We start from the raw sequence: 15795 nt of genomic DNA on the forward strand, positions 1-15795 counted from the left end.
GTTCAAAGAATCAGATTCAGTGAAGTCTGTGACAGTACTAGAAGAAATATGGGTTTAGTTGAAAGCAACATAATCTTACAGGAGTATACCCCAAATGCTGGTTCTTTGATCTTTAATTCCCATGCTCATTTGCAACATTTCCTGTTCATTTAAACAGTATCACGAACCACTTATCACAGCCAGGATAAAACTAAACAGGAAATGCTCAAGCAGACCTTTGGTCTCAAAAGTGACTTACTGTAATACTGTATTATCTCACAAAGGATGTCTTTTGGTATTTTTCATTTGCTTTTAAAATGAATTCACTGCTCATGAAAGGATTGACAGTGCAGAAAATTGAAGTGTATTTGGCCACATAAAAGACATTCTGAGCTTAATTCCCCACTACCTCATGCCTTGTTTAGGTTCTTGCACTTATGTAAAGAACTACCAAATGAGAATGGCAGCATTCTACACCCATTCTGCATAAGATTTGCACTGTGTACAATGGCTGTACAACGTGCAAAACATGTTACTTCATATTTTGCCATTATGTATCCCGCACTGACCCTAAGGGTGCAAATTTAAAGATGACTTGCAAAAGACATATGTCATGTCTTTTTGCTTCTTAGTGGTCTATACCAAGCCCTAGAAGGCTTTGTTTTTATTTTTTTCCCTGCTTGTTAAAAATAAAAGATCTTGTCTAGCCTGGAAGCCTATATTGATGGAAGCATTTGTAAAATAATATCTTTCACACCTCTGCCCCTGGGGAGAACTCATAATATTCATGTTCTGAGACACTCTTCACCTCCCTCACCCCCACTGAGGTCCTACAGTAAATGTAGCAAGGGCAAAATTGGACATATTCCCAAAGTTTTTTAAAAAGCAGAAAAATATATAGATAAAGAAAGGGCACAAATTCAATTTTTAAAGTTATTTATAGGCCACTTTTAAAATATATTTCATTCTGAAAAGTCCCTCTGTAAAAATAGAATTTAAAGGTTCATATTTATTGTCCCTAATTAATTTTGGCACCAAATATTTTCAGTTTATAAATAAAGAAACATTTGTTCTGAGTGTTAGTCATACACCTTCTCTCTCTCCCATCCCCCGGGATCCAAAAGTCCAGGTGTTTTTCTTTTCTTCTCATCATCAGTAATAAAGATTTTGCAGGCCAAATGATGGCTTCAGCTACAGGAGAAAAATGTAGTAAAAACTAATCTTTGTCTTCAATGGGCTTGGACAAGCATACTTGATTGACTCCGTCATTAGAATTTGGCACACAATTCTGTTGATAGACAAGAAGAAACAGAATCCAGGTCTCTCAGCTGTATTTTTGGCTTTGTAGGGCTAACAGGAGTGAAAAGTAGTAAAAGCTTATTTGTGCCACTGAAGTGTGCAGAGTTGCCTTTACATACAAACAAGAGGCTGATAAATGGAGTAAGAAATTGTCATTTTTACACACTGACTTTTCAGAGTAGAACCACATCTAAAGGACACAAGGGGAATTCTTAATGCCGTTTAGGATGACTAGATGTACTGATTTTATAGGGACAGTCTGGCTATTTGGGATTTGTCTTATATAGGCGCCTACTATCCTTTACCCCCAGTCCCAATTTTTCACACTCGCTCTCTGGTCACTCTAATGCTTATTCAACCTTCAGCCATTCTTCTGAGACTACAAAAAGGAGCTAAATTTCTGCATGCTGTGGTGGCAGTTTTCTAGTGTGGACATCTGCCACTAGGAACTAGACTGAAAGTAGGTGCTCATTTCACAGAGGCCAACATTTAGATTTCAACAATTGGTCAGATTTGAACCAGTGATCCACAGGTGAAAAGTTCTGTATGTTGTCACCTGAGACATCCAATCCTCTGAAATACTGTACCCTTAAAAGATTACACTAACTTTTGCTGAAAATATAGTATGTTTAATATTTGGCTGCTACAGAGCTAGCAGTTAGAGAAGGTAAACATTTACATGAACAAAGAGGTTTTAAATGAATATATGTGTACTTGACAATGTCATTTCAGTAACGATGACTTCTTGTTTCACATGTGGCAAAATTAGAGTGTGACAAAACATGATTTGGTTTCTCTTTAATACATCTAATAACAAATAACAGCACAACTTCTGAACACCCTGTGTTAAGTGTATAATTTCTCCCACAATATTAACAGAGAAGTTAATAATTTATACTCCATAATTTATACTCTTCCTTTTACTCTTTGTTTTCTGAAATTTCAGTTTGTCTTCCTTACTAACAGAAGTTGGTCCAATAAAAGATATTACCTTACCCATCTGTTATCTCTAATATCCTGGGACCAGAGTGGCTACAACAAAACTGCATCCATGGAAGAAGTCAAGTTTGGTGTATTCACACCTTAGGAGGGAATTGATTTATTAGCACTTAAAATGTAGCTCAATCAATTTTGGGGGTCTAAATTTTCTTGATTGGGTATAAAGATGTTTCTTTTAATGTAAAAATCCAGAAATAGTCCCCCCTCTCAATTTCAGCTGATATCAACCCTTTGTGAGTTGTGTACTTTGATGGAAAATAAATAGAACTAGTGGACATAAAAGTTTATTTTAGATTAACAGCATTTGCCTGGGAAAAGTAGGGAAAACTGTATTATGCACATTTTTTTTTACATAAATAGTGAAGGAAACTCACAGAAATAGATCAACTTTTTTTTTATTCAGTGAGGAGCAATTATCAATGATTAAAGGATATACTACAATCAGTTCAGCAGCTTCCCAGTCCTAAACTTCAACAGCATAGTAGACATAAATAGCAAATTACACTTAATTTTTTTCTTTGAGTGCCTGATCTGAAGCCCCTTTGAAGTCAGTGGAAAGACTCTCATTGACTTCAGTGTGTTTTGGATCAGGCTCTTGAATTTATGAGCGACGGTTTTTGTTTTTAGAATATAGAGCAGAAACATTGAAAGCAGATTCTCTTTTGGGAACACTCTAGGGACTCAGAAAGATAGGCATGTCCTTTGGAAGTTAAATTAACTACAACAACGTGTAACTGAATGGGAAAAAGAGGAAAATTTGAAGCAAGTTTGATAATGAACTGTAAAATGGAATTGTTAACATCTGCACTCATTATAGAAATAGGGATTGAAGTAGTCCAATTAGAGCTTATGTATGAGAATCACAGTAAACTCACAGTCCAGATAAACAGCAGTGGCTCCAGTAATAAAAGATGTTTTGTTCTTGTTCATGAGGTTGTTTGGTGCATTTGTGAACAGTAGGCAATTTTATTTTTCCTCAGTTTTTCAGCATCAAAGATTAACATTATTTATTTTCATAAAGACTTGCTCCACTAGGCCTCAATCATTGTTCTGAAACAAAAAATAAGACGTGCAATAAAATGACATTTTGCAAAAACCCATTTTAGGTCAGTAGATCTAGATTGGTTCTTGCTCACAATACAAAGAGTTTTAGGAATTCTTTCTGTTCATAAACAAAGTATTATTCTTCAGTATCTAACATCGAGTGATGTTTAATGAACAATGCCTGTGACCACAGTATGCATGATTAAAACTATTAAAGGTATTCAACATATGTTGATAGAGAACAGAGGACAGCCTTCTGGAGAAAGAGTTGCTAGCTTTCCTGAATGTTTCTGTTCAAAGGAAACTATTTTCTAGCTATGAGCAAGGAGACAATATAGTTATTATGGCTTGAATAGTAATTATTTTTATTTATTATTTATATTTTGGTAGTGCCATCAGGGATCAAGGCCCCATTGTCTAAGCACTATACAAACAACCAACACCAAGACAGTTCCTGCCCAGACAGTTCAGAATCTAGGGTCAGGTCAACACTGGGAGTGCTTTGCCAGCATAGCTATACCAGGATACTATACCAACAAAGTGATCCTGGGGTAGACAGCACTTATACCAACAAAGCTGCACTTTTATTATTTTTTGACCCCCCACCATACCCCCAAGTGAAATAAGCTATACAGACAAAGTGCAGTTTTGGCAGCATAACTGCGTCTACACTAAGGGATTTTGCCAGCACAGCTATATTGGTCACAAATAATACCTCATCATACCACTGAATGATATAGCTATGCTGGTAAAAGTTTGTAGTGTAGACTTGGCCAAGGATTCTGACATTATGTAACAGGTGAACCAACAAAAATAAGAAAGGAGAAGTGGGATGCATTTGTATAAAGCCTTGTCTACATTTGGAAGCTATACAGGTATAATGATAGGTATGTCTACACTGCAATCTGAGGTTGGATTGCAGAATGGTAGACAAACCCACACTAGCATGGCTTAGTAGATGCAGAGGCATCGGCTTCAGCACAGACTAGTAATGTGAGTATGGACCTAGAATGCTTATGATGTTACTGGACTGATTATGCAAAACTGAACATAGAACAGTTCCCTTCATCTGATCTATTGAGCTGATCTGTGAGCTGGCACCATATCCGGAGAGGCTCATGCATTTGTACTGCTAGTCAGAATGTATTGTACACACAGCATGGTTCACTTATGGATATGAGCACTCAAAATGTATAAAGGACCATGGACTGAATTTTCAAACTTGGATGCCTAAAATTAGGCAGCTAATTCCATATTCGGGCACCCAAATAAAAACATCATGATTTTAAGAGCTGCTGGGCACCTGCAGCTCCCCCAAACTTCAGAATCACGTCATTTATTTAGGTGGCTAAATGTGAAGGTATGTGCCTAACTTTAAGCACTTATATTTGAAAGCTTTGCCCTGTATCAATAGTACAGTAAATTGTAAGTAATACACCGCTTTGCTGCTACCACTGGTGTTTAAGTGGACATGCACAGGACACACAAAATAAGCCTCCTATGGGGTCTGGGTTGGAAAGTTCTTTGGCAGTTTCTCTGCCAACTGACACACTGAAGGCGGAACTCAAATTCCACTGTATCGATTGGTTTGAGTTTTACAGGCAGAACCATGCGCTCCATCAATGAAATATTTACCACAGTACCATACGGGCCTAACATCTGAATGGTGACAGGATTTCAGATAAAGGGAGGGAGAAGGTGGCAGGAGAGCTTCTAGGCTGAGGGGAGGTGGAGAAGGCGGCTGTCAAAATATTTCAGAGTGTAAAGAAAGGTACGTTCCATTTATTTTTATGTGTGTGTTCCAACACTTTTGCTGGGTCGGTCAGAGCTGCTGCCATCTGTAGGGGAGGGTAGAAAGTGTGGATCTCATCTTAGAAAGGCTTCTCCTTGCCATCCTCCCTGAACCTGTCAATAGGTTGATGTCTTAGTACTGATCTTGTCTCTCGGATTGCCCGTTCTCCTTACTGGAAAGGAAAAGAATTGGAGAGGGAGCTGGGAGAGGAGAGAAACAGGTGCTGGGGCAGGATGGGGAGGAGAATGGTTGCTATGTTGGAGACACAGGCCAACGAAGTGGAATCAGGAAGAAGAGCAAAAGACAAAGAGAGGAGACTGGTGAAGAGGGAGAGACGCACAATATCAGAGACTAGAGGAGGAGAATGGAAGGGAGGCACAAAAGACCAGGGGCGTCCGAGTCCCAGATATATCACTTGCAAGAGGCAACACTTCTTCAAATAATGTACAAACTGGATATCCTTCTACTTCAATGAATCTGCTGTGGGCATTTGAGAGGGTGCACTTGCAGCCTGATGGCAGATCTAGACTCACAATACTCACCCCTTTCCACCAATATTTTAAACAAAAATCAGTTTCCCTTTTTCATAGATACTTGACATGGATGATTTGCTAAGTTTAATATAATTAATTCTCTTTAACATACTGATATTTAATTTATATTCAATACAACAACTAGCCTTCACACTTTCAAGAGTCATTAATAATGTCATCCTTCTGACATGCAGAGTGATTATAATTCTTCAGTGTAATCATTTAGAAAAATGATGATTTTGTACAGCAGTAGATAATAATAAAACATAGGCCTTATTCTTTTCTTAGACATGTGGTATATATTGCCACCTATCTGAGTTCTCTTGGTTAATCTAAGTGAGAGAGAGACTTCCATCATGGTTTTTGTTTAAATTACCTTCTCCCAATAAACTGACGTGGAACTATAATTCTGTGGGTGATACAGGAAGAAATCATAGTATCAGTGTCATGAAGGAACAGAGCTATAGGAAAAACAGGGTTTATCTGGCTAGAGCTAGTTGAACAAAGGTAAAAATATTCCATGAAAACTTTTAAAAGAAACAAAACCAGTTTAGTTTTGTGTGACATTTTTAATTTGTCAACAAAAAATCCAGAATCAATTTTTTGGAGAACTTTCATTTTGGGGAGAAAAACATTCACCTTTTAACGTCTTCCATTGTTAAAAAGGCAAAAGGATGAGGGAAGTAAAAGAGTGAGAGAAAATGGTGAAAAAAATACTCATGATGTGCTCAGTGTTCTAAATGGCACATAATTCAGGATGTCCCAGCGCCAAGAAGCTTTTATTATAATTATTATCAGTGTACTACATAGATTGCACTATTTGTATTGTGGTGATTCCTAGAGGTCCCAAAAAGCCAGTTTTAGACCCCAAAAGGGAAGTAAGTAAAATAGATGGTGATACACAGGATATGCAGGGAAATTGAAATACAGAATGTCTAGGATGCTTTTGTTTAAAAATTATTCTAATATTATTACATTATTACCTCAATTCTTGTGTCTTCATGGAAGAAGTGAGTCTCTCGGAGGGGTTTGAATGAAGAGAGGAAAGTGTGTTGGGAAAATGGAAATCAAGAAAAGGCTGAGAATTGAAAAGTGCTTCCTGACCTGACACTGAGATCTATCAACCTGTTGAATGGTCTCCCCAGGTATGCGCCCCATCCCTGAAGGCATTTAAACATTGACTTATTTTTGCCCTGGTTACAGTTTTGTCCTTGTCCATATCTGTTGTGAGTACAAAGTTAAAAAAGAAACCCAAAATAAAAGCCATTTTTATGACACATTGTCTGTCCCTGCTGTGGGCGTTGTTTTTTTAAAGACATCTCTTCTTGTTTTTGTTTTCAAGGAAACCATCAAGTTAGTCTCAGCGAAAACAGCATACCATGTACAATCTGTGGATTAAATGGATAACAATTACAATGCTGCTTATTATGGTTGATGGTCAACTGCTTAAGCAGGCAGAGGCCCCACTGCTACTCCACAAACCTTTCATTGTTGTTTGGAATGCACCTACGGAACAGTGCAGGCTGCGCTACAATGTGGATCTCGATCTCAGTGTTTTTGACATTGCATCAAACATGAATGAAACTTTGAGTGGATCCAATGTGACAATCTTTTATCACACTCATTTGGGGCATTACCCGTATTATTTAGACAATGGGGTTCCTATCAATGGAGGGGTGCCACAGAATGAGAGTCTTATAAAGCACCTTAACAAAGCGAAGTCTGACATTGACTATTCCATACCCATGAAGAACTTCCAAGGACTTGCAGTCATTGACTGGGAAAACTGGAGGCCCCAGTGGGATAGGAATTGGGGTAATAAAACAATTTATAGAAATAAGTCTCTCGAACTGGTTAGGAGACGCCATCCTCAGTGGTCAGAGGACAAAATTAGGAAAGTTGCTAAGGAAGAATTTGAAAATGCTGGCAAGAGTTTTATGAACAACACTATCCTTCTGGCTGAGCACATGAGACCAAATGGTCTATGGGGTTACTATCTTTACCCAGACTGCTACAATTACGATTACAAAGAACATCCACAAGCATACACAGGTAAATGCCCAGACATCGAATCTTCCCGCAATGATCTCCTGCTTTGGCTGTGGAAAGAAAGTACTGCTCTTTATCCTTCCATATACCTGGATTATATATTGAAATCAAGTCCAAATGCTCTGAAGTTTGTTCACTATCGGGTTAAGGAAGCAATACGTATTGCCTCAATTGCTAGAAAAGACTATGTTTTGCCTGTTTTTGTTTACTCCAGACCATTTTATGCCTATACTTTACATGTTTTGACAGAGGTAAGCAGACATATATACAAATCAAAAGATTAGCCATAGAATCTCCTGGAAAATACTTTCAAGGAATTTCTCTTTGTATAACAATAGTTATAGATGAATTTTGTGTTTCATATATAGAACTATCTCTATAAAGAAAAATATTACAATCATGGTATAAAACACCCCAGCTTTCACTAAAGATCCTGCAATGCTTGGTCTATTACTGTACAACAATATAGTATTCTTTTAATGAAGGGAAATTTAGAAGAAAGTACAAAGCAATTGTTTCCTTAAGCAATTAAATAATTCAGATTAATTCTTCAATTTGAGAAATGGAGATGATAAATCTTAGTGAAGTTTGAAATCCATTAATATTAAGGGAAGATAAACTTGCATGAGAGAGGAACCTCAGGGCTGAGTTGATTTGTTTTCTTCCCAAAATGGAAGTTCACTTGGTACAGAAATCAACTAGACAAATCAACTAGTATAGCTTGGCATTCCTAGCTCCCGCATAAGAAAATTTTCACAGGGACAGAATGTGAAGTAGGCTTCCTAGAGGAAGGATGAGCGTGTTCTGGCCATCTTGATTTCTGAAAGTACAATATGTCTGATCACACGAGTGCCTGGTTTTTAGCTTTTTTAAATCTACTGTATTACAAAAATACAATTTTTGTGTCATGTGATGCCTCTTCAGTCAAAGACAGCTGAGGGAAATATTTTTAAAAATACATTAAATATATGCAGGTTACAAAATAAGTGGTTGAGATACACAAAGACAAAAAGTTTCTGATAACATCATGGTAATCATCACTTGTCCTTGATCCTGTCAGTGCAACTGCTCAGAGCATGTAATACCTGAGTGCCTTCCTAAACTGCCTTTGCTATAGGCTGTCCTACCCTGGGCATGGAAGAATTTAGTTTGATACATATCATGCGAGTGAGGTGTAGATCGAGTTGGAGGGCAGGGAGCTCCCTGCCAATAGCACAAATAGACCTCTGTGGATTGTATACTGACCCCCACAATCCCTCAGGCCCACACCTCTACTCTTGGGTCATGGAGAGCTGTGATGTTCCCCATACAAAAATGGCATCATAGTTGGGGACACGGGGAGTCAATATCAGGCCTGTGTCTTTCTATTCCTGGTTGCCAGAGGTGTGTGTGTGAATTCAATCCAATAGGTCCCAGAGTGCTCCCAGCTGACTGCTCCTGTTTGGAGCTATGAGTGGGAGATTCCTGCTGGAGCTGTGCAGACCCAGTCAGTCTCTCTGGCGGCTTAGTGAAGAAATACAGGGTATACAGTCTTCTTTCAGAAGCTTTCACTAACTTTGTGTGCCTCTGCTTGTTAGTTCTCAGCTGGAAACTTCTTCTTGAGACACCAGAGTTTCAGAGATGCTGAGAATTCTTTTCCATGTGAATTGCCTGTCCTCAGCACCTCTGACAATCAGGCATCATGGGGTGAAATCTGGGCCCCACTGTAGCCCATGAAAGTTTTGCTATTGACTTCAGCAGAGTTAGGATTTCACCCAAGTTGTCTCTACTTGAGAATTCAAAATAGAGGCACACAAAGTTAGTGAATACTTCTGCAAGTGTTCATCATATGTTCATCATAAACACACACAGATCTAGGGATTAAAATAAAAATATCATTAACACTAACTAAACATTCTGCAATATGAAATCTAGCACTTGATTATATATTATGCAAACCTTCAAACATATCAGCGAGTATAAAGTTAATTGTTTACCTTGAGCTAGCTTCCACACTCTATAATAGTCACTTAAAATGATAATGCCCATAAGTTACTCTTTTATCCACTGGGCTGTATTTCAGTAGTGTATAGCCCTCTTTTTAGACCTGCGTGCTTCAGAGATCTTTTTCAGCAACTCTATGTACAGTTCATTCACAGCAAGAGGAATCCACTATGAGTAATGTTCGAATATGTATTTTCTAGTGAAAACAAAATACAGCTTCAAAGACTGTCATGGGTACAAAGCCTATAGTTTCTCAGGACTTGATATTTGGCAGCAAGAGCTCTGTGAGTACAGCTTGGAGACTGGCAGGCTTTTTATAGGAACAGCACTTGAAAGAGCTCTAAAGGGCAATGATCAGGAAAACAGTGTTCATGGTTTTATTGTTTTAAATCTATTATTTCACAGTCCTGACATCCTAAAATGATTATATCACCTCGTGAAACATATTTAGACACTGATACCAATAGTATTGTGTAACCTCACAATCTGCACTGCTCCAGTAGCAGAGAAGACAACAAATTGTAGTTCAGAGAGTCAAAGATTCCTTCCCAGGACCCTGCACCATGGAGAAAGTTTCACCCCTTTTTCAGAGCACTTTACACCTCCCTCTGACCCCAGTCAGTTACTCTGGGCAACAAACACAGTGGGAGCAGAACCAAGGCTACTCACATTCCCCACTCCCCTACCACTTGCTAACAATGCTCTCCTCCCTACAGTCATAATGTGAGCAGGGCTGAGCAAAGGGAATAATAGGGACTTTATTTCCCCTTATATTCTAGTGTGGCTGAGCAAGAGCTGGGACAATCTAGCCCCATGGAAATATAGCTTATGTTTGATTGCTGACACAGTAAGATGTTGTGTAACAGCCCTAACATATAGAGTGCTAAAGATATAGCAAGCACCACAATGAAAAAAGTTAAATGAAAATAACAGTCATGGGGGAATGTTACGGAGTCACCAGAAAGAGCTGCAGCTAGAAGAGCCCCAATGAAAGACAAAAATCCCAAGGTCAGGAATGTCACTGTAGTTGTGTCCCCCATGCCTCATTTCTCTTTGCAAATCATTTAGCTACAGATCCTAATTTCTATGAATGGCTTTTTTATCTGTAAATGTTCACCACATAATTATGCAAAGGATTCTCAGGCTCTAGGGTGTTCAGAAACTGTACCCCCTAGACAGCTTGTTATTAATAATGTGAGATCAGTGACTGAAGTTACATGGTATTGTTTCTGCTCCGACTGGAAGACCAAATCTTTTAATAAAGCAGAATGACAAACAAATTATGAATAATGAATAACAACTACTCGTGTTCATGTACAAATATCCGTGTTCTCGTGCCAAGGTGTGTATTTGTACAAAGGCCATTCCTGATGAACAAAGCCACATTTGCACAAGTATTCTCCAGTACGGAATAAGATGGGATATGACTATATTGAAACAAAGAGCCATTCAGAATTTGAAGTAAAGATCACAAACATTTTTGTTGCATGAGACCACCTCCAAGTGCAGTGCCACTTTCCGTTCAGGTTGATAAATTTGAACCGTTTAGTGCTCCTTCCATTTTTCAATATACAATGAACTCACCGAGCTAATCAGCCTATGGAAAGAGCCCTGATGACAGAGAAGTTCCGTTCTTGTTTGTATGGGGTGAGAATTCTACTTTCCATCAGGGGGATAGTTGAGAACACCAGCTCAGGAGCAGAATCTTGAGGATCTTTGGTTGCTGGAAACACCAAAGCTTGGAACAGGCTCTTGAGCATCAACAGAGAGAGAAGGAAAACAGGGTATTGTAGAATCCCCAAGAATTAGGGGAAATACTGGCATGCTAAGCAGCTGTTGAGTCACAGAGTGTCCCATGAGCAGCCAGGCAATGAGGTTAGACAAACAAAAATATTATAAAATGGAGTTTTTAAAATATTGTAAGTCCCTATCTTTCCTCCATATGGATGGAGATGGGGAGGGCGAGGAGAAAAGCATCTAACTACCTAGCTTATGTACTTATCTATATACTTATGTGGCCACCATCACCATAGGATATGACCACCTCACAGTCTTTTAATGTATTAATCTTCACACCATCCCTATGAGGGAATGTGCTATTATCTGAGGCACAGAGAAGCTAAGCGACTTGCCCAACATCATGTTGGAAGTCTTTGGTGGAATAGGACATTAAACTCTGGGTCTCCTGACACCCAGGCCAGTGACTTCACCACTGGACCATACTTCCTTAAAAGTTAAATCCGAACCATGTGTCATGCTAATTCACTGTACCCCATGTGGTTGATTTAAACAATCATGGTCCAGATTTATATTTCTGTAATTTTTGTGAAGTGCTTTGCACATGAAAAGGGCTAGTGATTATTCATTCACGATGGTCCCTTCTGACCTTAAAGTTTATGAGTCTATTACCAAGAGTTTTAGATAAATCATACAGTCACTCAGTTTTGATAGTTTGATCTTTAATCCAAACACTTTTTTTTTTACTGCTAAACTAAATTCAGTAGAACACCCCCCCCCCCCGCATTTCCAACATGAAAGTAACACAGTGGCATACACTAATCTCCTCTTGTGGAGAAATCACTGAACTATCTGATTTTAGATATAATAAAGTGCTCTCAAGAACTGCTTAGATGATCAGCAGTGCCATGAACTGCAGTTGAACCCAGTAAAGACCAGTAGGCAAACACAGCGATGTAAACAAGATGAGGAGATCTTATCATTATACTGTCGCGCACCAGTGAGTTTATAAAATTTGCTGGTTCTTTATGATATATTTATATTTTTCTTTGCAAAGGCTGCACAGTCAGTATTCCCAGCCTCAGAGGATGGGAAGAAAAGTGCTGACATTCCAATTGAAAGTCATTTGCTAGGGATCTAGAGGAAGGAGAAGAAAGGTAGCTTCTGTGAGTTCTGTTTATTTATTTTTCCCCTTCCCTGCTAAGCGCTCCATTTCACCAAAGCATCATTTTACATTGGGAGTGCTCCCCAGCCTCTCTTTTTCTGATATTATGAAGTGCTTTCACACATTGCTAGAGTGACAGCTAGAGGCCTGATATGTGCACAATTTTTGTATGGTATAATTATGTTGTGATTTTTTACCAAAATAGTTACATCAGTACAACCCAAGCATGGACTAAGTTATGCCAGTACATAAAGAAGGGCCTTGCTGGCTCACACCAATGGTCCATCTAGCCCAGTATCCTGTCTTCCAACAGTGGCCAATGCTAGGTGCTCCCGAGGGAATGACCAGAATAGGCAATCATCGAGTATAAAAGTGCTTATATTGATATGGTTTATTTCCTTTCCTGTACAGGACTAAGGTAACTTGGTGTATAATTCTACCAGTTGCATGCACTTTTATTACTGGTGTAATTGTATCTGCTAGTCCCTCTATCAGAACTGTTAAAGTGGTACAACCCCTGTGTATGGACAAGGCCTTGGAACTGCAAATACTCATGGACTGACTAAATGACAAATCATCATATTTATAATCCCTTACAAAAGAGGTCTGAGAGTATTCTACACTAATTGTCCAAAGCACTACAGTTCACAATAGTGCCACTGCCTTTTTACTTCTCCCATCTGTCTGGAGGAACCTCTATGAATATACTACAAAACACTGAAACACTGATTGGAAACTACATTTATTTGTGGGGAGAAGCAAAAGTTAAAAAAAAAAATTAACTCCTTCCCCTCTTTCCACCCCACCCCTTTGCAGTTTCTGCTGTAAGTCAATGTTCAAAGTGCTTCAGCTAGTCCCGGGATCTATCGCTAGTGTTATCTATTATTTGTATTGTGATAGCACCTAGGAGCCCCAGACATGGACCAGGACCGAATTGTGCTAGCAACTGTACAAACATAGAACAACAAGACAGTTGCTACCCCAAGGACCATACAGTCTAAGTAGGGAACTCATTATGGGCCTTTTCTAATATGAAGATTCTACAGCATGAACCACCATCACCCTTGGAAAAAGAGGCGTGCTTAGATGTTAGTGTGTTCTTTGCTGTATTTGGTTCTATGGGTTCTGATGCTTTTCCAATGTCCAGTTTTGACACTTTCCTCTTTCAGACAGACCTAGTGAACACTATTGGCGAGAGTGCTGCTTTGGGGGCAGCAGGGGTTGTCCTTTGGGGAAGCATGCAGTATGCCAGCTCAAAGGTAGGTGAGTTTGGTTAACAAATGTTCATGTCCTTGACAGAATCGTTGGGAGCCCCTCTCCCTGCTACAGGCCTTACCATGAAGCTGCCCCTCACCTATCATTGTCACCAGCCTTTTGGCTGAAGATGACTGCTTAGGAGTCCTTTCACCTTGTTAATGCCATACTTTAATTAGCCAGAGAAGTCTCCTTCCTGCATCACTTCCCCAAAAGCACATCCAGGGACTGAACACGGATGTTACCCAGAGCAGTGGATAGCATTGATACCCAGTTAGAAAATGAGATATAGTTTGAAACACTGAAATGTAGATGTGTTGATCTGTTTTACAATGTTGTGCTCTCATAGTCAGTGTATTACCAAACATGAGGCTAAGTATTTGGCAGAGTGTGAGGGAGGAAACCAAGTGTTTTCACAAACCAAGTGTTGAGCTTTGTCCTAAATTTTATAACAAAGTCATAGGTGGAATATAATCCCAATTTAAGAAAAGTCCTGCTTCTCCTCACAAGGCCCCAGGGCTCACCTTAAGACATTTTATAGTCCCCTCCTGCTGGAATTACCAAAGTTGATGGAAGGTTGCATTGTCTATCTTTGCAAGGCACTTGGTAGGCCAGCTCCCTCACCTCACTCTTAGAAAGGCTTCAGGTGGAGAAGGCAAGTTGACCTTTGATAGGACATTAGCAATACAGTAAGAAGCAACCCCCTTCAGTGTCTGATCCTGCTATCAAAGTCAATGGCAAAACTCCCATTGACTCCAGTGGGGTGGGATGAACCCATGAGCAAGTTCAGGGGCCTAACATGTAGCTGAAGAAACCAAAGGCTATTTTTCCAGTTTCTTCACATTGCACACTGGCCAGTGAAAATTGTCTTGTGGCTACGCATTTAAAGGAGTTATGGTGATCAGTGCTGGAATCCCTAGTTCTAAAGCAGTGAATCAATAAATGTTTAAAACCCCTTTTATTTTAAATTGCTCCTTTTCAACAATCACTAGAACACTTTATTTTTAATAAAACATTCAATATGTTGCTACCAGGCACCCAAAGCAGAAAAGCAAGATTACAATAAAGGTCAATATCTTACTGGCCTTCCCCAGTGATGCAGTCTCACTTAAGCCAGTCGATGTGTATGGCCAGCAGGATTTATCTCAATACATCACTTTAGCCAGCAGCACTTCCATGTTAATATTCTACTAAAAATATGGAAACTTGGACATAACTCTTGCTACTGATTAACATGTCATGGTCTTGTTTTCCTACAGGACAGCTGTTCAGTTGTGAAAAAATACATAGATGGTCCTTTAGGACATTATGTCATTAATGTGACCTCAGCAGCCAAACTCTGCAGTAAAGTTCTGTGTAAGAAGAATGGGAGATGTGTCCGTAAAATCAGCGACTCATCTGCTTATCTGCACTTGTCGCCTGATAGTTTTGAGATTGAGCTCCACCATTCTGACAAAGGCCCGAGATTCTTTGTCACTGGAAAACCTAGACCAGGAGACATAAAAGCCATGAAGCAGAGCTTCACATGTCAGTGTTACCAAGGCTGGACTGGGATATTTTGTGAACTGCCTGACCGAAGTCTACTTGAACAATGGGCTCGCACTCTATTTAGTAGATCAAAAAATCAAATGCTCAGCTTTCTCTTATTTGGAGCCACACAGGTCTTCTGCTTCTCGTTATACACTAATGTTTCTTGAAACAGTACAAATAAACAAGAAATGGTACAGCTGAGACTTCAGATCTCCTTGCTTAGCAGGTTTCTATTCAGCTGGGAAATGGTATTGCAGACTATTGCTTTATCTTCATTCTGTTCCATTTAAGTCCCAATCCTCCTGGTGAAGCATTTTTGCACCAGGTGTTACGAAGATTTCTAGTGCATCTCCCTCTGATTGGTCCCACTTCTACTGTTCTAGCTCATTCCTTAATCAGATAAAACTCCACTGATCCACTGGGAATTTTGC

The 15795-nt window shown here is 39.3% G+C and overlaps 1 protein-coding gene across 1 annotated transcript; it reads left to right on the forward strand.

Annotated features, from left to right (window-relative positions):
• The first annotated feature begins 7025 nt into the window (after positions 1–7025).
• Positions 7026–15531, forward strand: LOC137163999 (hyaluronidase-1-like). Its single transcript, XM_067564597.1, has 3 exons — positions 7026–7946; positions 13750–13839; positions 15094–15531. The coding sequence occupies exons 1-3, from the start codon at positions 7026–7028 to the stop codon at positions 15529–15531; spliced, it is 1449 nt and encodes a 482-aa protein (XP_067420698.1).
• The last annotated feature ends 264 nt before the right edge of the window (positions 15532–15795 follow it).

This window comes from Emydura macquarii, unplaced genomic scaffold (genome assembly GCF_026122565.2).
Source record: "Emydura macquarii macquarii isolate MOO-44397 ecotype Brisbane River unplaced genomic scaffold, CSIRO-AGI_Emac_v2 contig_2636, whole genome shotgun sequence".
In the NCBI taxonomy this organism is placed as follows: domain Eukaryota; kingdom Metazoa; phylum Chordata; order Testudines; family Chelidae; genus Emydura; species Emydura macquarii.

What these genes read in the sequence shown, in the direction of transcription:
- LOC137163999 (XM_067564597.1), top strand. Translation starts at nt 7,026, where the DNA reads ATGTACAATCTGTGGATTAAATGGATAACAATTACAATGCTGCTTATT. An exon ending in CTTTACATGTTTTGACAGAG is followed by an intron (nt 7,947 to 13,749) that starts GTAAGCAGACAT and finishes TTCCTCTTTCAG; the next exon opens with ACAGACCTAGTGAACACTAT. An exon ending in TGCAGTATGCCAGCTCAAAG is followed by an intron (nt 13,840 to 15,093) that starts GTAGGTGAGTTT and finishes GTTTTCCTACAG; the next exon opens with GACAGCTGTTCAGTTGTGAA.